General features: G+C 47.5%; 1 protein-coding gene and 1 pseudogene across 1 annotated transcript in view; one reads left to right on the top strand and one right to left on the bottom strand.

Annotated features, from left to right (window-relative positions):
* Positions 1–6: 6 nt before the first annotated feature.
* On the bottom strand, positions 7–22,212 carry LOC140904596 (uncharacterized; annotated as a pseudogene).
* The window catches only part of LOC140904593 (uncharacterized), a 261,339-nt gene continuing 254,637 nt past the window's right edge, over positions 16,112–22,813 (top strand). The window contains exons 1-2 of the mRNA XM_073327024.1: positions 16,112–16,703; positions 21,962–22,274. Of these exons, the coding sequence (XP_073183125.1) occupies positions 16,112–16,703; positions 21,962–22,274 (905 nt within the window). The remainder of the gene's footprint in view (positions 16,704–21,961; positions 22,275–22,813) is intronic.

Genomic DNA, 22,813 nt, shown 5'->3' with positions numbered 1-22,813 from the left:
GCTCAGGGGTGTGAAAAATCAACACAGCTGAGCAACATAGTTACACAGCTCTAACCCCCTGTGTAGATAGCGCTACATCAGCAGGAGAGCTTCTCCTGCCAACTTAGCCATCTGAGACAATATTTACTTAAAAAATTGAACTGCACTGTGATCATATGAACTTCCTTCAGTTAGTTGGTGTTCTGCTGTTGTTCACCATTTCCCAGTGGAGATTTTAAATCACTGCTGTTTCTTTGTTAGCCTGTCCAGTAAATTGGAGAGTTCTCTCCTGTTGACAGAACTGCACTTGAAATGGACACAAATCAGGTATTAGGAATGGCAATATATAAAAACCTGTAGGAGAAAACTTCTATTTCCCTGGACACACAATAGCAGATTTAAAAGTAGCCATCCTGCAGCAGAAAAACTTCAGGACCAGACTTCAACGGGAAACTGCTGAGCTTCAGTTCATTTGCAAATTTGACACCATCAGTTCAGGATTAAACAAAGACTGTGACTGGCTCGCCAACTCCAAAAGCAGTTTCTCCTCCCTTGGGGTTCACACCTCAACTGCTAGAAGAGGGCCTCATCCTCCCTGATTGAACTAACCTCATTATCTCTAGCCCGATTCTTGCCTGCATATTTATACCTGCCTCTGGAAATTTCCACTACATGCATCTGACGAAGTGGGGATTCACCCAGGAAAGCTTATGCTCCAATACGTCTTTTAGCCTATAAGGTGCCACAGGACTCTTTGTCACTTTTTACATTTCCCTCTAGTATCACAGAGGCTGAAATGATACTTTTTTCTTGCCTCTGCTCGTCATTTAAATATAATTTGAAAAGTTCCCATTATAACTGCTCTTCGGCACCACCCAGAACAACGTGAGAACAAATGGCAATGATACAATCTGTATCATTGTTGACTCTTGCAATAACTTTGCAATAGGAAGAATGTATAAATGTGATGCTCCCTTGTTTCTTATGGGAAGGGCACACTCAAATTACTCATGGGACAACAGGTAGAAAGGACAAATGGGTCCCACGTCAACAGAGGTCAAACTGCAAAAGGCAAAAATGGGCCACTCATCTGGACAAGCTGAGGGATATCGGTGCTTCAAACAGCTTTTAAAAGTTACTATGTGGGAATCAGGAAAAGTATTAAAGAAAAAGTATTGATAACCCTAGGGGTTTTTATGGTATTGATATCCCTTGCAGATTCTCTGATGGCTAACATGGGCTCAGTGTGAAGAGGTGGTTTTCCCACACTCACTGCTTTCATAGGGTTTCACACCTGTGTGGAGTCTCTGGTGTCTCATGAGCTGCAATTGAAGTTTTTCCCACACTCACGGCATTCTTAGGGCATCTCCTCTGTGTGGATTCTCTGATGTTTAGAAAGGGCTGAGCTGGTACTGAAGTTTTTCCCACACTCACGGCATTCGTAGGGCTTCTCCCCTGTGTGGATTCTCTGATGCGTAATAAGGTGCGAGCTGTGATTGAAGGTTTTCCCACACGCACGGCATTCGTAGGGCCTCTCCCCTGTGTGGATTCTCTGATGCGGAATAAGGTGCGAGCTGTGACTGAAGGTTTTCCCGCACTCATGGCATTTATAGGGCCTCTCCCCTGTGTGGATTCTCTGATGTTTAGAAAGGGCTGAGCTGCTAGTGAAGGTTTTCCCACACTCACGGCATTGATAGGGCCTCACCCCTGTGTGGATTCTCTCATGATGAACAAGGTTTGATTTGTAACTGAAGTTTTTCCCACACTCACGGCATTCGTAGGGCCTCTCCCCAGTGTGGATTCTCTGATGTTCAGAAAGGGCTGAGCCGTTAGTGAAAGAATTTCCACACTCACAGCATTCATAGGGCCTCTCCCCTGTGTGGGTTCTCAGATGCCTAATAAGGTACCAGGTGCTATTGAAGCTTTTCTCACACTCACGGCATTCATAGGGCCTCTCTCCCGTGTGGATTCTCTGATGCTTTATAAGGGCTGAGTCATCACCTAAGTTTTTCCCACACTCAGTGCATGTATTTTTTGTCTTTCCCCTGAGGATTTCCTGCTGTGTTGTGCTTTCCTTGAGGTCCTTCCAAGTTCCCCGACAGGAAATACATTTACCCCCCACTCTCTCCCCTGGCTGGTTTCCCTGCTCTTTTTCTGGTCTGGGCTGAATCTCACAGGATTTTTCCTGTTCATGACTCCTGGACACGTTCCTTTTCGATCTTCGCAGTAATGGTCTGTGTTCATCCACTTGCTCAACATTTTCCTGCTGAGAATTCTGCTCCTCTTTCTCACATGCCATCGCATCACCTCCTGTGATAGAGACAGAAACCTCAAACAGGGATGGAAAGGGGAAAGTCAAATGAAAAAAAGTGCTGGAGAGAGGTCAAATAAAAACAGGAACTGAACTCCTCCAAACACTTCCCCTAAATAGGAGAGAGGAGGGGATCAATTTGGCCTTCACATCCCATCCAAATTCACAGGGGGAAGGAGGAAACTACTGGCCTGGTGTCTGCTAGGATCTACAGGAAGCCATGAGCTATATTTACCCTGAGAATACGACCCTTGCTAGGGACAATAATGAACTGAGAGACCTCCCAAGGGCTTTGTAGGGCATCCCAGATGTTTCCTGCAGGCACTTACAGATTCTGAGTTGGGTTAATGTTTCCTCACCTGTGCAGGTAGCTCCCAGGATCTCTCTTTCCTCTGAGCCCTGAAGGTCTGAGACCCATGACTCTTCCCCTTGTTCCAGCTGGGAGATCACATCAGGTTTGGAAACTAGAAATCCTGCTCAGATGAAAGAATATAAAGGAGTTCAGTTGATTTCATACAACTTTCTCATAAACTATTAATTTAACTTCAGTACTTAGTGTGACCCAGTGTGCCTGGGGCAGTCCTCACTGAAAATGCCAAGATCAGGGCAGGCTGCAAAACGGAGAGCAGATTTTTCCAAAACTGGTGGTGAACACTGAAGTGAAATTCACTGACCAATCACAAACTGTGCTTCTGATCCCCCACACTGGTTATCGAGAAGCTGAAAAAAGAAATCACACAGCCCCCTTTATTGCATTCCAGTTCTCTGATGCCCAATCAGCACCTAGGTCCAGTAAAGTTAGAGGTTATTTATAAACTCTGCTCACATAAACAAAATGTTCTTCTGACCACAGAGTCAGCCACATTACCGGGTCAGTATAGATTTGGATCTTACCCAAAATACTATGCTGCCAGCCAATCCTTTAGAATCTAAACTAAAGGTTTATAAGAAAGAAAGCATCAAACCTAAAGGTTTATTATAAAAAGGAAGGAAGGAAGGAGTTGTTAAATGGGAAAGCAGTCAGATACATTCAGAAATCTATATATCTGGTTCTTAACAGTACTGGTGAGTTCCTGGCTTGAAAGTCTGTCTGGGACATATCCACATTATTCAGTTCTTTGTTCAAGGCTTTAGTTTGTAGAGAAGTTGATCCAGAGATAGCAAGAGGGATTGAAGACAAAATGGAGATGATGCAGTTGCCCTTTATATTCCTTTTGCCATGTGGCTTCTACTTCCTGTGTCCCAAACACAAGGTTCACAGCACATGGCATTGAAAAGCCTTGGAGTTCTTAGTACACAAGAATACCCCTGCATGTCTTGCTGACTCACTAGATGTATCCCCTTAATCCTTTCCATCGGTTCATTGTACGGCTGATGACTCTGGATGGGCCACTGAACAGGCTCAGCAGTGCTGATGCCAATGTCTGGGTGTGTCACACAGAAACACTGCACAAGTCTGGAAATACAGATATACCCTACGTCTATAACTCACAACAGAGAGGTGATACAAACATAGAAACAAAATCATTATACTTGGAAAATCATAACATTTTCACTGACACCTTACATGGCATATCTAGCACAATTCATTGCCATTTTATCATATTGGTATTAATAATAAAATAATATAAAGTGTCTCAATTCCATACAGTGTCATACTTAGTAAACCAGTGAATTCCCAGGACCAGCGCCCCAGGTCCTTGAAGATGCCCAACACTCAGTTTATGAGGGATTGAAACCACCCACTGAAATGTGTTGCCGTTTCTCGGTGGCATTTTGGCGGCGACACTTCTTGCCGCTGCCACTTCTCAGAGGCATTTCAGCAGCCAGTCCTGTGGCGGCCACGCTCGGCAGTGGCATTTCAGCGGTGGGGCATCTGGCCTCCACCACAGTCTTCTGGGAATAGCAACATGCTATTCCCACAGAAAGGATGGGGACCACTGGCCTATAGTTATCCTTGGGGACCCAGCCTACCCCTTAATGCCATGGCTTATGAAGCCATACGCAGGCACCCTGGACAGTAGTCAGGAACTATAGGCTGATCAAGTGCAGAATGGTCGTAGAATGTGAATTTGGATGTTTAAAAGCGCACTGGTGCAGTTTACTGACTCGGTTACACCTCAGCGAAACCAATATTCCCATTGTCATTACTGCTTGCTTTGTGCTCCATAACATCTGTGAGAGTAAGGGGGAGATGTTTATGGTGGGGTGGGAGGTTGAGGCAAATCACCTGGCCACAGATTACACGCAGCCAGACACCAGGGCAGTTAGAAGAGCACAGCAGGGCCCACTGCGCATCACAGAAACTTTGAAAACCAGTTTCATGTCAGGCCAGGCTACGGTGTGACGGTTCTGTGTGCTTCTCCTTGATGAAAACCCGCCCCCTTGGTTCACTCTACTTCCCTGTAAGCCAACCACCCTCCCCCCTTTGATTACCACTTGCAGAGGCAATAAAGTCATTGTTGTTTCAAATTCATGCATTCTTTATTAATTCGTCACACAAATAGGGGGATAACTGCCAAGGTAGCCTGGGAGGGGTGGGGGAGGAGGGAAGCACAGGGTGGGGTGCTGGAGAAGGGGAGGAAGGATGAACAAGGCCACACTGCACTTCAAAACTTATTGAATGCCAACCTTTTGTTGCTTGGACAATCCTCTGGGGTGGAGTGGTTGGGTGCCCGGAGCCCCCCCACCGCGTTCTTGGGCATCTGTGTGAGGAGGCTATGGAAACTGGGGAGGACGACAGACCGTTACACAGGGGCTGCAGCGGTGGCCTATGCTCCTGCTGCCTTTTCTGCAGCTCAACCATATGCCGGAGCATATCAGTTTGATCCTCCAGTAGCCTCAACATTGCATCCTGCCTCCTCTCATCATGCAGCCGCCACCTCTCCTCTTGCTCCCACCACCTGTCCTCGTGTTCATTTTGTGCTTTCCTGGACTCTGACATTGCTTGCATCCACTCATTTTACTGAGCTCTTTCAGTGTGGGAGGACTGCATGAGCTCAGAGAACATTTCAATGCGAGTGCATTTTATTCACCTTCTTATCTTCGTTAGTCTCTGTGATGGAGATGATGGGGGAGAGTTGAAACATTTGCAGCTGCAGAAGAAAAAAAAAGGGAGAGTAGTATTTAAAAAGACACATTTTAAAGAAGAATGTGTAGACTTTTTCACGATGAACCAAGCTGTTAACATTACGTAGCACATGTGCTTTACAAGGTCACATTTTGCCCCTTATATTGAGGGCTGCCAGTTTGATGTGAGAGATCACCCACGCAGGGTCGTGCAACAGATTTTGGCTTGCAGGCAGCCATGGTAAGCCACAGTCTTTTGGCTTCTTTTACCTTCATTACATGTGGGAATGGTTTCAGACAGTAGCACCCTCATTTCCCATACCAAGCACCCATTGGGTTGGCCATTTAAAAGGAGGGGCTGCGGTTTTCAGGTTAACATGCAGCACAAATGCAACTAACCCCCCCACACATCCAATTCTCTGGGATGATTGCTTCACCCCTCCCCCCACCGTGTGACTAGTAACAGGGAAGATCCCTGCCAGCCAAACGCAAACAGCTTAGCGTGAATGCCCCCCTGGCCAACGCGTGGCTAAAAGTGGGGATGATTTCTTTTCAGCCATAGGCAAACAGGCCAGCAGGAACGGCAACCTCTGAACATCCCCTCAATAAAATTCCCCTATTTCAACCAGGTGACCATGAATGATATCACTCTCCTGAGGATAACACAGAGAGATAAAGGACGGATGTTGCTTGAATGCCAGGAAACACCGGGACCATATGCTGTCATGCTTCCAGACTACATACTACTGGCCTGGTGTGGTAATGTGTCCTACCATGGAGGACGCAATAAGGCTGCCCTCCCCAGAAACTTTTTGCAAAGGCTTTGGGAGTACCTACAGGAGAGCTTCATTGAGATGTCCCTGGAGGAATTCCGCTCCATCCTCAGACACATTAACAGACTTTTCCAGTAGCTGTATTGGCTGCAAATGCATCCCAAGTCTTCAGGGCAAATTAATCATTAAACACGCTTGCTTTTAAACCATGTATTATATTTACAAAGGTACACTCACCAGAGCTGCCTTCTCCACCTTCAAGGTCCGTCTCCAGGGTGGGTACTGTCTCCAGGGTGATAAACAGTTCCTGGCTGTTGGGGAGAACTGTTTCATCCTCCTCCGCATCACCATCTTCCTCGTCCCCTAAATCCTCACCCCTCTTGCAGGAGACTCCCCCCTTGCAGGAGTCATGTACAGGGGTGGGGTAGTGATGGGGGGCCCCCTAGAACTGCATGCAGCTCATCATAGAAGCGGCTTCTCTGGGGGTCTGACCCGGACCAGCTGTTTGCCTCTTTGCTTTTTTGGTAGGCTTGCCTGAGCTCCTTAATTTTCACGCGGCACTGCTGCGGGTCCCTGTTATAGCCTCTGTCCTTCATTCCCTTGGAGATTTTTTCCATATATTTTGGCATTTTGTCTTTTGGAATAGAGTTCTGATTGCACAGATTCGTCTCCCCATACAACGATCAGATCCAATACCTCCCATTTGGTCCATGCTGGAGCTCTTTTGTGATTCTGGGACTGCATGGTCACCTCTGCTGTTGAGCTCTACACTGTCACTTGTGCTGATCAGCTTGCCATGCTGGTCAAACAGGAAATGAAAGTCAAAAGTTCGTGGGGCTTTTCCTGTTTACCTAGCCAGTGCATCTGAGTTGAGAGTGCTGTCCAGAACGGTCACAATGGAGCACTCTGGGATAGCTCCCAGAGGCCAATACCATTGAATTGCATCCACACTACCCCAAATTTGACCCAGCGATGTCTATTTCAGCGCAAATCCCCTCATCGGGGAGGAGTACAGAAATTGATTTTAAGAGCCCTTTAAGTCAAAAAAATGGCTTTGAAGTGTGGCTGGGTGCAGGGTTAAATTGATATAACGCTGCTAAATTCAACCTAAACTCATAGTGTAGACCAGGGCTAGGAGGAGAGATTAAAAAGACCGGGACTTTTCAGCTTGGAAAAGAGACAAGGGCGGGGGTATGAGAGAGATCTATAAAATCATGACTTGTGTGGAGAAAGTAAATAAAGTTTTATTTACTACTTCTCATAAACACAAGTACTAGGAATCACCAAATGAAAATTAATAGGCAACAAGTTTAGAACAAACGAAAGGAAGTATTTCTTCACACAATGCAGTCAACCTGTGGAACTCTTTGCCATAGGATGTTGAGAAGGCCAAGACTATAACAGCGTTCAAAAAAAGAACATGATCAATTCACGGAGGATAGGTCCATCAATGGCTATTAGCTGGGATGGGCAGGGATGGGGTTCCTAACTTCTGTTTGCCAGAAGCTGGGAATGGGCAACAGGGGATTGATCACTTGATCATTGTCCTGTTCTGTTCATTCTCTCTGGGGCACCTGGCATTGGCCACTGTCAGAAGACAGGATACTGGGCTAGATAGACCTTTGGTCTGACCCAGTATGGATGTTCTTGTGTACTAGGGAATCAAGTGAGTCCAGTGCAATGGGAGGGAGTAGGAAAATCTGTGGAGAACACTGGGAAATTAGAAGCTATAATTCAGGAGTAACAAACTCTAATTAGTCTGGAAAAGCAGAATGTGAAAAATAAGAATCGGGGTCATGTGACTTCAGGAATGAGGGACTCAAAAATCCAAGATGCCTGCAGAGAAGAGAGATTGTGGCTATTGCACATGGGGATGGGGGAGCATGACTCTCCAGGTCTCAAGAAGTTTCATTACCAACCTAAGCCATTTTCACATGCTCGGGTGCAATCCAGAGCAGTGAGGAGTTGTATCATCTGTAATCCTGGGTGATATTCAAGGTTCTGCTGCTGGAGCTCCCTTCTCTGGATACTCCAGGCCAGAATTCAAGGACGCCCTGAGCATCTGTGTGATAAGTAACCCTGGACCAGCAGCTCTGACTCCAGCAGCCAGCTTGTTACACCCCAAGCACATTCTGGTCTGGGTGGAGTAGGCTTAATGTTTAAGAGAAGGCCAGAGGTAGGAACCTTCTGTTCGTTATGCTGGACCTAACCCCCAGTTTTACTTGAGCAAACAGGAGATATTTGACAGTGTGCGAGTCTGCTCCTGTGCTCTCTTCCCAAAGTGTTCTGCAGCAGGGTGGGTCTCCGTTAGTGCGTGTGTGTCACTGGCATATGGGGGTGATGCTGAAACAGGACAGAGTAGAGGTGGCATTATGGGAGTGGCATGAACCTTATCTCTTCATTTCCCCTTCCAAGAACCGAGGGGACAGGAATCCTTACCCAGCGAGGTCACATTCTCATAGTTTTCCTGCATGATGTCTCTATAGAGGGCTCTCTGAGCGGGGTCCAGCAGAGCCCACTCTTCCCTGGTGAAATACACAGCCACCTCCTCGAAGGTCACCGGCCCCTGAAAGAGCAAGAATCCAACAATCAGTATCTGCTGCCCCACTCACAACCCAACTATTCGTGGGGGAGAGGAGCCAATCAAATGGAAGCTCTGGGTGGATCACAGTCAACGGAGTTCCATCCGATCCCGCTCAGAGCATCCAGGAAACACCAGGGTGAGAAGATGAAGAGAGCCCCTTGTCTCTCCAGCAGATCCATCACATACCTACTAGTCACAGACTGATACAGGAGATGGAGCCCCTAGCAAGGTCCAGGGAGAGCTTTCTGGTAGGAAGCCCAACACCCTCCTCCTTGTGAGGAGCTGAATATGAAGGGAGGGGCAACTCCCCTAAGCCTGACTGGTGGGTGCCCCACTTCATATCTCACAGCAGCTGCTGGTGAGTTTTCCTAGCTCCATGTAGGTGGGTTATCTTGTGTTCAACAAATTAGAGCCTTTGCACCTCCAAACCTAATGGCTCTGTTACTAGAATCTAGGCCACTTATTAAACAACTCCCAGCAGGTCTGCCACCCCCTGGCCTCCTCCCTTTCTCCACCCTGTGCATTTCCTGCCCTTTTCCATCTGCCTAACCAGACGGTGCAAACCTTCCCCTCTCCAGTGTATTTGCTGTCCCTCTCCGTCCTGCAGGAGCAATAGGCGCCGACGCTGTGGGTGCTCTGGGGTTGGAGCACCCATGGGGAAAAATTGGTGGATGCAGCTCCCCGCAGGCCCCCCCCAGCTCCCCTGCGCTCCCCCTCTCCCTCCACCCCCGAGTGTGCCACCATCTCTCTGCCCTCCCTCCCAGGCTTGCTGTGCCAAACAGCTGTTTCCCACGGCAAGCCTGGGAGGGAGGGGTGAGAAGCGGAGTGGCGGCATGCTTTGGGGGAGGAGGTGGAGGTGGAGCATAGATGAGCTGTGGCGGGGAGCTGTTCCTCTGCCCCCCCAAGGGTTACTTCCTGTGACCCCCTTCTCCAGCTCACCTCTGCTCCGCCTTCTCCCCTGAGCGCGTCCCTACTGCGCTTCTCCAACCTCCCTCCCAGGCTTGCCACAAGCCGGGGAGGAGAGGAAATGTGACGCACCCAGGGGATGAGGCAGGGCCGGAGATTTCAGGAAGGGGTTGGAATGGGAGTGGAATTGGGGCCAGAGGGTTAAAATTCTTGTGATGTTATATAACAACCTGATACATGGATTGTGTTCACTCTTTTTCCAGGCCGGAAGTCCGGAGTTTGGTCATGAGGACAAGAGGCCTAGACAATATTAGCTAAGAGAAGCAGAACAAACAACACAATAACCTTGCTTTGCTAAGATCAGCCTAGTCAGCAATAATGCTAGATGTTAAGGGCAATAAATGTGTCTTATTCAAAGTTGCAAAACTGAACAATGAGGCCCTGTTTATTTGTGTTAGTTTCTATTGTAGGGAGATGTTCTTCCCACATACCAACCTTGAGTTTATGAATGGTTCAAGCATGTCAGTATAAGATATGGCCTCCTCCCACCTGCCTTTCCCAGGGACCAATGCCTGCCTTAAAAACACAAACTAACAACTTGAAAGACAATCTTTATTGCCATATACTTTCACTGTTTCTTTGCTTTAACCCCCAGGAATGTACCTGTGGACAATCAGAGGAGCTACTTCATTCCTGTGGACCCCAAATTGGATTCAACATATATATATATATTTTATACGAATATATTTTTGTTGAAATACTAATTAAATGTTAACTTGTTAACCTGAAACCATAGGCAGAGACACTGTGTAACCTTTCAACCATTGGCTACTGTGCTATCTTGTCTTGCGGCTAGTCCTGTCCGGGGTGTGGAACTGCCTACCCCATCACTTTCCCCCACCCATGGAAAATCCATATAATCCATTGAAATCAATTGACTGACAGTGTCTATGAGCCTAATAAGCAAGGTGACACTCCATCAGCTCTGTATGTAACAAACTCCTATGCTTGACCATTACATGGCATGTATTTATGTTCCTTCAATTCGGAGGCTCATCCGGGATACAAACTTGTGAGCTGCTTCAGGATCTGAGACCGAAATCCAAAAAGGAGGTGAGTATATTTAATTTACCACCTCATTAGGCTAGGGATAGATGTCTCTCATCCCCATCTTGTTTCCACTTTTAAATTTAAGTGTAAAGGAACCTAGACACGTGTAGTCCAAGCAGAAGAGTTAAATAAGGGTACTAACTGGGAGGAGAGACGTGTGCAAGAGGGTTATGTACTGTTTAATTAAGGGGTGTGTTACGGAGGACTTGGATAAACCACCAGCAAGCAATTGGCTGTGAGCTAAGCCCAGGACTGGCTGGGTACGGAAGTGGTAGGCAGTGCAAACTGGTGGTCCCATTTCCTCATTGCACGTAACACTGCAAGCCCTGGGGGAGTGTCCCCCCCCTTGCACGCATGTGATGTACAGACCTACGAATAGCACAAAGTCTCCAACACATAAGGCCAGCAAGTGTGTGTGATTTAAGACCACGGCATTCGGGGGGGGGATGAAAATCCACCATCAAAGTTGTTAGTGTGGAGAGTTAGAGCACAGTAAAGTGGGGGGGAGATGTATATTCCCCATCAATGCTGACGGCTATGAAGATTGAAGTCACAGGAGGGAAGACGCACATTCCCACAAGGTCAGCAGCCAGGGGTGAGTAAAACCCCATGGCATCAAAGGGAGAGGCAATAATTAGCGCTCGGGAGTATTTGGAGTACAAACATGTCAAAACTCGATAAGCAGCAATTAAGAAAAGAACAAACTATTCTGCTGCTGGACCAGAGACAGATCTGGTTACTTGGTGGAATAATCAGAAAAGTGACAAAACAGACAAAGCAGAAATAGTTCTATTAAATATGCTCAGCATAAAAAAAAGAAAAGGCAACTTTAAAATCTGAGAACCAGGCTCCGAGAAATAAGAGCTTTTGGTTTAAAACATGTAATTGTTAGGAAATAAGAAAAGACCCCAGAGCAGGAGAATGCCTGGAACATGTTCCCAGATCAGAAGAGGGGGAGTTCACACCCAGTTACAGCTCACCATCTGAAGATCGAAGAAATGAAAGCCTGTGTCAATGAAAAGCAAGGAAAGCAGGATCGGGCACAAACAAGCAGGCAGGCAACAAATAAAAAAATTAAAAACAGGTCGAAAGCCCTTAGGAAATAGTGACAGGAGTAAAAACAAAAAACACACACCCAACACCTAGTACCAGATGAAGAGCAACCCAAAAGATCATGGATCTACTGTCAAAACAAAAAATGTGTGTTTTGTGTTTTATATCCTGTTGCTAACATTGTTGTATATTAAAAACTCCTGCATTGGAAAAGAAGTTGAAAGGTTAACTCTGCAGAGGCTGGAAGGAATTAAGCAGTTAAACATTGTAAAATTGTTTTAAAAACGGTGTTATAAAAAGAATTCTTGGTTTCTTTCCAGCCACTCTGAAAGAAAAGGGGCCCTTTTCCAAATGAATGTCTGTAAATAATCCAGACAAAAAGACAATCTGATCAACATAAGGGGTTTCTATTGGAACTTAACTGCCCCCAAATGTAATCTATAAACAGCTGTGTAAAATGTATATATTTAGTAAATATGTAAGGTCTTAAAAACCTAAATCAACACTCCTGGTCTGGAAACCTCTGTTTGGAAGTTTAAAATAAGCTGGGTTTTGTTTTGATTCAAAATAATACCACTAAAATTAATTTAAATCTTTCATTCAAAGTTGCAAAAATAAACACTTCTGCCAGACAGAAATAAATAGTGCTGTTTGGCTTTAGTATTTAACCCTTAAGGTACCTCAATGCTTCATCATGTTCAATATCTTTAGAAAAACCGAAGTCATGGCTGCAGCAGGGCAATCAAACCCAGAAAAATAAAAATTCTCAATTTATTTTTTGGTAACAACCTAGCAAATAAAAGCTGTCGTAAATAAATAAAAAATTTTAAAAAGATAGTGCCCTTCTAAAGCAACAAGAGGGGTAAGGTACACAAAACAAAACACACACACACACACAAAAAGAGTAATGTTAAAAACACTGAGCCTTAAAATGATTCTGTGTAATTAAACTATCATGTTAATAAGGGTACATAAAAACTCTGTAAGCACAACAAAAAACCAGTTACACCTTATATAAAAATTAATATAGTTAATGTTATAAAAGTTAAACCATAAAAAGAGATGTGCATATAACCCAGAACACGTGCAACGTATATTGAAGAAGGGGTAAAAGAAATGCAAACAAAACATATTACTTAATGAAAATCCTATTAGGACTCCAAAAGGAGCCACAATAGGTTATGTTTTCTTTTTCAAATCGCTGTGTGTTTCAGAAGCAGGAGTTAAAGTTAACAGTAATCAAAACTCTGGTGAAAGTTAATTGTGTCCCTTTTTAAGACAGAGTCTCTAAGCTGCTAATGGCTTTGAATCCAAAAGCAAGCCAGAAAGTGTCTGTGTTAACAAAAACAAAACAAAACCCAAACATCCTCAGATAGCAAAATCATATTAAAAAGAAATTAGTTTTAAGGCAAAAATAAAAATAGTCTCATTCACAAGCAGGCAATTTGAGAGTTAAAAAAACCCACAGACAGTTAAGGAAGTCCGGAAAGTGCTGGGACTCCTTAATTACTGTAAAAAGAAAAGGGGTACTAGTGGCACCTTAGAGACGAACCAATTTATTTGAGCATAAGCACCCGATGAAGTGAGCTGTAGCTCATGAAAGCTCATGCTCAAATTGGTTGGTTCGTCTCTAAGGTGCCACTAGTACCCCTTTTCTTTTTGCAAATACAGACTAACACGGCTGCTACCCTGAAACCTTAATTACTGTAGGACATATATATGCCAGAGTACTCAGAAATGGTGGGACCAATCCAAAACTTACCAGAGGGGGAAAACCTGCAAATAATTTAGTAATATGGGGCACAGAACAAGAGGAGGCATTCATAAATGTAAAGCAACCTCTAGCCTCTGCCCCCAGCTTGGGCTTACCCAATATGGGAAAGCCGTTCCACCTTTACTGCATCCATAGTAAGACTCAAGCTAACCGGTGCCGAACCCGAAGGAGTCAGTGGAAGTCAACACTGTGCCTGCAAAACCCCCAATTTCTCCATAGTAGGGAAGAAAGAAAGAAATGTAACCGAATGTCTGAACATAGAGGAAGAGGTAAACGAATGTCTTACAGGTACAGCAGAGGAAGTGTTGGGGAGAGTTAAAGAAGAGCCATTAGAGAATCTAGATATAATTCTGTATGTAGATGGATCAAGAAAGTATGAAAACTGAGTGCCACGCGCCGGATGGGCAGCGGTACTCAGTAATGGAACAGCAATAGCATCAAATCAGATGGAAGGATCAAAGTCAGCACAAGAAGTGGAGCTAACAGCCCGCACTGAAGCTTTGAGCATGGGGGAGGGCAAGAAGCTCACTGTATACGCTGGCAGCAGATATGCTTCTGGAGTAGTGCGTGACTACATGGACGCGCAGTCACGCAGGAGCCCACCGGCAAGCCAATTAATAATATGGAGGCAGTTCAAGTCTAACAGAAGCTGCCAAACTACCATCAGAACCTGCAGTAGTAAAAATAAAAGCACGTAATAAAATCTCAAGTGAGGAACGAAGGGGAAATTACTTGGCAAAGAAATGTGCTAAAGAAGCTGCACAAGGAAATCTCAAGATCTGTGCGGCTACAGTACCAGAAGAGGAAGTGAATTTAAAAAAGCTATATGCAACCATAAGCCTAGAAGACAAAAGTATATTGGAAAAACAAGGCTGTGTGTATAAAGATCACCTCTGGTATGGGCCAGGAAGAGAGGAGCTGGTAGCCCCGGAGTGCATACGGGCTCTGCTGCTCCATGCCATCCATTCTCCAGCTCATCTGCGGTGAAGACAAATAAGGGCCACCCTGGAACACTGGTGGTGGCCATCCATAAAAAAAAATGCCTCGCAATTCCTCAAAAAATTTGTGGTATGTGCACAAATAAATATAAGGTAAAAAAAAAAAAAAGGTACCCCCTGAATCACTAGCCACAGACAAAGGGACCATGGCAGAATCTGCAAATTAATTTTACTGGATCCTTGCCGCAGAGCAGGGGGTATACTTACATTCTGGTAATTATTAATACTTTTACCGTATGGGTAAAGGCATTCCCAAATAAGAACTGCACTGCTACAACAGTGCCTCGACTCCTAGCGGAAGAAATAATACCCAGATGGGGTCTGCCACTGTCAATAGATTCTGACCAAGGAACTTACTTTACGGGGTGAGTAATAAAAAAAAGTCACGTAAGGTGTTAGGAATAAAGCAAAGATTTCATATACCCTACCACCCTAAAAGTTCAGGAATGGTAAAATAAAATAAAATAAAAAAATAGAACAATGAAAACAGCCTTAACCAAAGCAGTACTGGACACAGGGGACAGATGGGCTTGCATGCTTCCTGCTGTACTGTATCGAATCAGAGGTAGCTCTAACAGGCCGACTCAGCTAACACCCTTTGAACTAATGACTGGAAGAGCAATGAGAATGCCTTGTGATGTACTCCTCTGGGTGGGGGGTCGGGGCTTTTTGCAGACAGGCTGCAGAACTACATCAAGGCATTGGACAGAGAGTTAAAGAACATATAGAACCAAATGAAAAAAAAATCAAACCCAGCTGGACAACAGCAGCAGTTTGGGAAAACCTGCATTTAAAGTTGGGGACTTGGTAATGTGTCGCATTTACCCAGAAGTTAAAGAGATTTTAAAGCCAAGGTGGCAAGACCCTATGAAGGTCCTTCTGACTACTAATACATGTGCAAAGGTTGAGGAAAAATTAGGAACATTTTCGAGGCACCAAAATCAGTTAAAATTGTTTAAGTCAGCATCTTCAGTACTAACAATGTCTCCACAGGTTTCTCCACTGGTGAACAAGAGAAAGTGAAAGAGAAAGGACTGAAGGGTGACCAGGACAACCAGAGTGACCAGGGGGAGTTTCCTCCTGTGGCTCCTGCTGCCCGTGGTGCATAATGAAGCATGCAAGTAGTGTGCCATGTGAAATGGAGGATTGGATACTAATAAGGCCAGTCAATTGATCCTAGATCATTTAAAAGATCTGTCAAACTCTGCATCCACCTCATTAGATATAACAAAATACCTGGGTCAAGAAGTCACCAGCCTGTTAATAAATGGTACTAAAATAAAGGCACTGGAGGAGAGTTGTTTGGAGAGCAGGACAAACTTTGGCCATCACCACAAAGGGATTGTAACCCATCTCCTTGATGGCTGGGTCCACCCAGCCCTTATAGAAGTGGTGGGACCCTATCTCCCCAGTACCCCTCCATGGGCATGGGGGAACAGAGAATCAATGAGTCCAAAGACCAGTTTGGACAAGTCACAGTATACTTTTCAGTCTTTTGGTACCTTTAGGCATCCCCCACTTATAGAGAGCCAGGATGGTGACCTCTCTGCCGATATGGAGAAGAGGTCATGTATTAGAATAGACGGCGTTGCATACTCCAAGGTTGCTGGGAGAGCACTGTATCCTAGTGAATGTTGCACTCATTCTGATATGGAAATTTTGTGTACATGCCCATATAATACTCTAACGAATCTGTCTAGGTTCGAAGTGGCCATCGCTGACAAACTGGCTCACATGGAGCTGGTCCAGATGAACAGTACCTACGGGTGTCTGACTGCCCAGAACCACTCCATCGATCTAAATGGAAAGCGCAACCCCTTGAGACATCCATCCGTGTGCATGACGGTCCCCCAAAGGGCAACCCTGACCATTGACGGGACGCAGCTCCACCATACTCCACCAATGACGGGTAACGTAACACATGATCCAGAATGGCACTACGGCAGTAAATATCTGGAGGAGGGTCTACAGGCCCTGCAGGTGAATATCGAGGAGTTGGTGGCCAAGGTCCAGAGGCATACTGGGGAAGGCAGTATCAGGTACACCCTGATAAGGAAAACCGTAGACCAGGCTGATGTGAAATACTCGGAGGCGCGGAACCAGGCAGTGAAGGTTAAAGCCATAATTATGGGCAATGCCATCTCAGGTAATAAGGTTCCCTGGGGATGGATCTGGGTGCTATTTTGTCAAGTTATGTGGGGAGTGTCTATTCTAACATTCTCAATGGTATTGGTGCTTTACCAGCGTGTATTTGACCTGGTGGGTTATGGGAACCCTAGGGTCAAGAGGAGGGATTGAAGGGTTAAAATCCATGTGCTGCTATATAACAACCTGCTATATGGATTGTGTCAACTCTTTCTCCAGGCCCAAAGTCCAGAGTTTGGTCAAGAGGTTAGAGGCCTAGCAAATACTGATTAGCTAAGAGAAGCACACAATAACCTTGCTTTGCTAAGATCAGCCTAGTCAGCAGAAATGCCAGATGTTTGGGGCAATAATTGTGTCTTATTTTTTTATTTATTTAAAGTTGCAAACTGAACAATGAGGCCCTGTTTATTTGTGTTAGTTTCTATTGTAGGGAGATGTTCTTCCCACATACCAACCTTGAGTTTATGAATGGTTCAAGCATGTCAGTATAAGATATGGCCTCCTCCCACCTGCCTTTCCCAGGGACCAATGCCTGCCTTAAAAACACAAACTAACAACTTGAAAGACAATCTTTATTGCCATATACTTTCACTGTTTCTTTGCTTTAACCCCCAGGAATGTACCTGTGGACAATCAGAGGAGCTACTTCATTCCTGTGGACCCCAAACTGGATTCAACACATATATATATATATATTTTATACAAATACATTTTTGTTGAAATACTAATTAAATGTTAACTTGTTTACCTAAAACCATGGGTGGAGATATTATGTAACCTTTAACCATTGGCTACTGTGCTATCTTGTCTTGCGGCTAGTCCTGTCCGGGGTGTGGAACTGCCTACCCCATCACTTTCCCCCACCCATGGAAAAATGAATATAATCCATTGTAATCAATTGATTGACAGTGGCTCTGAGCCTAATAAGCAAGGTGACACTCCATCAGCGCTGTACGAAATAAACTCCTATGCTTGACCTCTACACAGTGTGGATTTATGTTCCTTCCTTTGTTGTTTTTTTTTTTTTTTTTTTTTGCGCCTTCCTCTGCAGCATGGGGCATGGCATGGGTCATTTGCAGGTTTAAACTAGTGTAAATGGTGGATTATTTTTGTAACTTGAAATCTTTAAATAATGATTTGAGGACTTCATTAATTCAGCCACAGGTTAGGGGTCTATTTTAGGAGTGGGTGAGTGAGGTTCTATGGCCTGCGATGTGCAGGAGGTCAGTCTAGAGGACCATGATGGTCCCTTCTGGCCTTAAAGTCTGTAAGTCCATAAACTGTACCTTGCGTTGCACAGACACTGATAGAGATCAGGGCCCCATTGTGCTGCGCATGGCAGAGAACCTGACTGAGATCAGCACCCCTTTGTGCTGGGCAATGCACAGACAGAGAGGGACAGTCCTTGCACCAAAGAGATCACAATCCAAGTAGACAATGGGTAGGAGGAAAACAGAGAGGGGCTATGACTTCCCCAAGGTCACCAAGGAGGTCAAAGCCAGAGCCAGGAACAGACCCCGGTAACGCCAGAGCCACATCACCCGCAGCTTGGAAAGGTTCCCAGACCCCATTAGGCTGCAGAAAGGGGCTGTATTAGGCTGCAGGAAGAGGTGGTTTGTCCATTGAGGCACAGGATGTCTTGGCAGGGCAGCTCAGCTGCAGTCCCTGCACACAGCTGGGGGTGCGTGTCCTGGGTCAGGAGAAGTCAGTGTCCAGTCCTGTGGGGCTGTGCTCCTGGCTCGTACCTCCAGCACTCACTGCTGCCCCTCCATTACCAGCTGCACTGTTCAGCCAGCCTCACGCTTCAGTGAGGTCACCGTCGTGGCCCCCTCCCCACCCGCAAGCTTTCAAACAGGGACATGGTGCACCCGTGCCAATCAGACTGCACTAGTGTAAATTGTGTCCGTACTAAGGGTTTCCACCAGTGCCTAAAACACCAGTGTGACAGAGACCTTCAGTACATAAAACATCAGTTGAGTGACACTAAAACTGGGATCTATTTCTAGCTTGGTCACAGACGGCCTGGGTGACCATGGACACATCAGTGTTTCTCCCCGCAACTTTAGTCTATTTATCCAGCTGTCCACTCACTGGGGTCTCCTCTCTCTCCAGAGCTGCTCACCACTAAAATCTGTGTGGGTGTCCGCAGAGCTAAGGTAGTTCAGCTCTGGAATAGACTTACAAGGGTGGCTTTGGAATCCCTTTCCCTGGAAGTTTTTAAGAACAGGTACAACAAACCTGTCCGAGATAATCTACATATACACCTCTACCCTGATATAACGCGGTCCTCAGGAGCCAAAAAAAAATCTTACCGTGTTGCAGGTGAAACCGCGTTGTATGGGGTAGGAGGACTTCCCTTTGTTCTCTCTCTTCCTCCTCCTTTCCTGCTCTTCCTTTACCTTTATATGCGAATTCGCGTTACATCGGGTCGCTTTATCTCGGGGTAGAGGTGTACTTGGTCCTGCCTCATCAGACAGAGTTGGACTTGATGACATTGTGAGGTCCTGTCCAGCCCTACATTTCTAGGATGCTATGCAACATATGCATATAAAAATACAGCACAAGATAACGTCAGGCAATTCAGAAAATCAACAAAAAAACAAAAAAAACTACACTCCACATCATAAAATGATAATACAAAGGGAAAGAAAGCAACACAGTGCAAACTAACACACCCTCAAGTACACAGTGGAAATTTTTTTACATTTTTATGGCTGACTTAGAACAACGCTTCCTCAGCTCTCGTCCCCTAATGCCCCTACTCTACTTGTGCTATATTGATGACATCTTCATCATCTGGACCCATGGAAAAGAAGCCCTTGAGGAATTCCACCACGATTTCAAAAATTTCCATCCCACCGTCAACCTCAGCCTGGACCAGTCCACACAAGAGATCCACTTCCTGGACACTACGGTGCTAATAAGCGATGGTCACATAAACACCACCCTATACCGGAAACCTACTGACCGCTATTCCTACCTACATGCCTCCAGCTTTCACCCAGACCACACCAGACAGTCCATTGTCTACAGCCAAGCTCTGCGATACAACCGCATTTGCTCCAACCCCTCAGACACAGACAAACACCTACAAGATCTCTATTAAGCATTCTTACAACTACAATACCCACCTGCTGAAGTGAAGAAACAGATGGACAGAGCCAGAAGAGTACCCAGAAGTCACCTACTACAGGACAGGCCTAACAAAGAAAATAACAGAACGCCATTAGCCGTCACCTTCAGCCCCCAACTAAAACCTCTCCAACGCATCATCAAGGACCTACAACCTATCCTGAAGGACGACCCATCATTCTCACAAATCTTGGGAGACAGGCCAGTCCTTGCTTACAGACAGCCCCCCAACCTGAAGCGAATACTCACCAGCAACCACACACCACACAACAGAACCACTAACCCAGGAACCTATCCTTGCAACAAAGCCTGTTGCCAACTGTGCCCACATATCTATTCAGGGGACACCATCACAAGGCCTAATCACATCAGCCACACTGTCAGAGGCTCGTTCACCTGCACATCCATCAATGTGTATATGCCATCATGTGCAAGCAATGCCCCTCTGCCATGTACATTGGTCAAACTGGACAGTCTCTATGTAAAAGAATAAATGGACACAAATCAGACGTCAAGAATTATAACATTCATAAACCAGTCGGAGAACACTTCAATCTCTCTGGTCACGCGATTACAGACATGAAAGTTGCAATATTACAACAAAAAGACTGCAAAAACAGACTCCAACGAGAGACTGCTGAATTGGAATTAACTTGCAAACTGGATACAATTAACTTAGGCTTGAATAGAGACTGGGAGTGGCTAAGTCATTATGCAAGGTAACCTATTTCCCCTTGATTTTTCCTTCCCCTCCCCCCCTCCCACTGTTCCTCAGACGTTCTTGCTAAACCCTGGATTTGTGCTAGAAATGGCCCACCTTGATTATCATACACATTGTAAGGAGAGTGAGCACTTTAGATAAGCTATTACCAGCAGGAGAGTGGGGTGGGGGGAGAGAAAACCTTTTGAAGTGATAAACACCCATTTTTTCATGATCTCTGTGTATAAAAACATCCTCACTGCATTTTCCACTTTTATGCATCCGATAAAGTGAGCTGCAGCTCACGAAAGCTCATGCTCAAATAAATTGGTTCGTCTCTAAGGTGCCACAAGTCCTCCTTTTCTTTTTGCGAATACAGACTAACACGGCTGCTCCTCTGAAACCAGTGGAAAAGAGCTCAACTCAAACCAAAACAACACGGGCACCACAGCAGCTGAGACAAAGCAATGCACCATAAAGCCGTGCAAGACAGCACGGTGCGATCCCCGATCCAAATGGCACCCTGCAAAACCGCTCAGCAGAGAGCACGGCACAGCACAAGAGGGAATTATTTCAATGTAGGGCTGGAAGGGACCTTGAGAGGTTCTCCACCCAGGCCTCCCGTGCTGAGGCAGGACCAAGTATCCTTAGACATTCCCAGACAGGTGTCTCTCTAACCTGGTCTTCAAAACCTCCCATGAAGGAAACGCCACGGTCTCCCGTCGAGGCAAGGCCAACGCTCAGAGCAAAGCAAGGCTGCGCGCACACCCACGCTGGGCTTGGGGTTCAGGCCCTGGGGTAGCCGGGGCCGGGCCGCCTCCACGGGGGGGCGGGGGGGCGCTTGCTCCTCCCTCCCCTTCCTGGGCCTTTCCAGGCCCTGTGGCCAGCAGAGCGCGGCCCCCCCAGCCCAGGGGTGTCCCTGTCTCGGGGCCCGGCCCGTTCACCCTCTTCCCGTTCCAGGAATCACTCCGGGGCGCGACTCCCCCCCCCCCGAACCACGACACGTCCCTGCAGGGAAAATGGGGGGCAGGGGACCCCCCAGACCGGAGACCTGAACTGGCCACGGGCGAAGGGGGGAGGAAACGGGGTACGGGTGGGGGGGGCAGATCCCGTCTCAGGGAGGTGGGGGAAAGGGGGGGTCACCCCGGCTCCCCCTCGCTGCTGTGGGGACAGAAAGGGGGCAGGGCGGGAGCGGGTCCCAGGGGAGGGGGCAGCGGTAAATGCGGGGGGATCTCAGCCCCCCCCCGCCTCTCCCCGGGGGGGCCCGGCTCCTCTCCCCCCCCCGCCCCCGCCCCCGCCCCGGCCCCCGCTCCGGTACCTGGAGGCTGCAGCGCCGCAGCGGGGCGGGCGGAGCCCGGGGTGGCCCCAGGGCGGCTCCGGCGGGAGCGGGGCCCGGGTGGGGGTGGATGAAGGTCTCCCCGGCACAGACCGGCCCCAGCAGCCCCAGGGCGCAGCCGCGCGCGAGCTCTGCCTCTGCGCATGCCCGACACCCCCCCCCGATCTGCGCATGCCCGACTCTTCCCGCCCCCCCTTCCGATCTGCGCATGTCCAGAGCCCGGAGACACAAAACCCTCCTCCGGCTCCGGGAGAGGCGCCAACGGCGCCGCACGAGCCCGGCAGAGCCGCAGCGCCCCGCGCGCCACCGCAGCCCGGCTCGCGCGTCACTTCCGCTCCCGGGAGACTCTGGAACTACATCTCCCAGCCTGCCCCGGGGGAGCGCTTCCGCCCTCTCCAGCCCGGGTAAAGCTGGGTTTGCGGGCCACAGGCCGGAAGTGGCGTAGCTGGGGGGCGGGGCCGGGAGAACAAAGCCCCGAGCGGGGGGCGGGGCTTTGCTTCTCGCCGCGCTCCGTGCTGGGGGGGCCGTCATTAACCCCTCCGTGCCCGACCCGGTGAGTGGGAGACCCCGCGGGGGAGGGGAGCGCTGGTGGGGGGGCAGGAAAGTGACTCTCTGCCCCCGGCACGGCTGGGATTGGGGGGGCAGAGACTGGGGCCCGGCGGGCGGGGTCCCTTGGGGGGTGTTGGGGGGAGAAGCCGGAGTTGCGGGGGGTGGGGGTTGAACTGTCTCTGTGCAGCCAGGAAATTCCCGGGGGGAAGTGGGGGGCGGCGGGGGAGTTAATTGGATCCCTTCCCCCCCACGGGCACAAATGCCCCCCAGTTTTCCCCTTTTCCCTCTCGGTAGCTCCCACCTGGTTGTAAACTCCCCCCACCCCCCATTGATCCGCTCTCTGGTCTCCCCGATCCCCCCCCCCCGTCTCTCCCTCCTCCTCACATGTCCATTG

The sequence above is a fragment of the Lepidochelys kempii genome, unplaced genomic scaffold, assembly GCF_965140265.1.
Source record: "Lepidochelys kempii isolate rLepKem1 unplaced genomic scaffold, rLepKem1.hap2 scaffold_37, whole genome shotgun sequence".
NCBI lineage: Eukaryota > Metazoa > Chordata > Testudines > Cheloniidae > Lepidochelys > Lepidochelys kempii.
The sequence above is the reverse complement of the archived record's forward strand: the minus strand, read 5'-3'. Positions and strand labels throughout refer to the sequence as shown.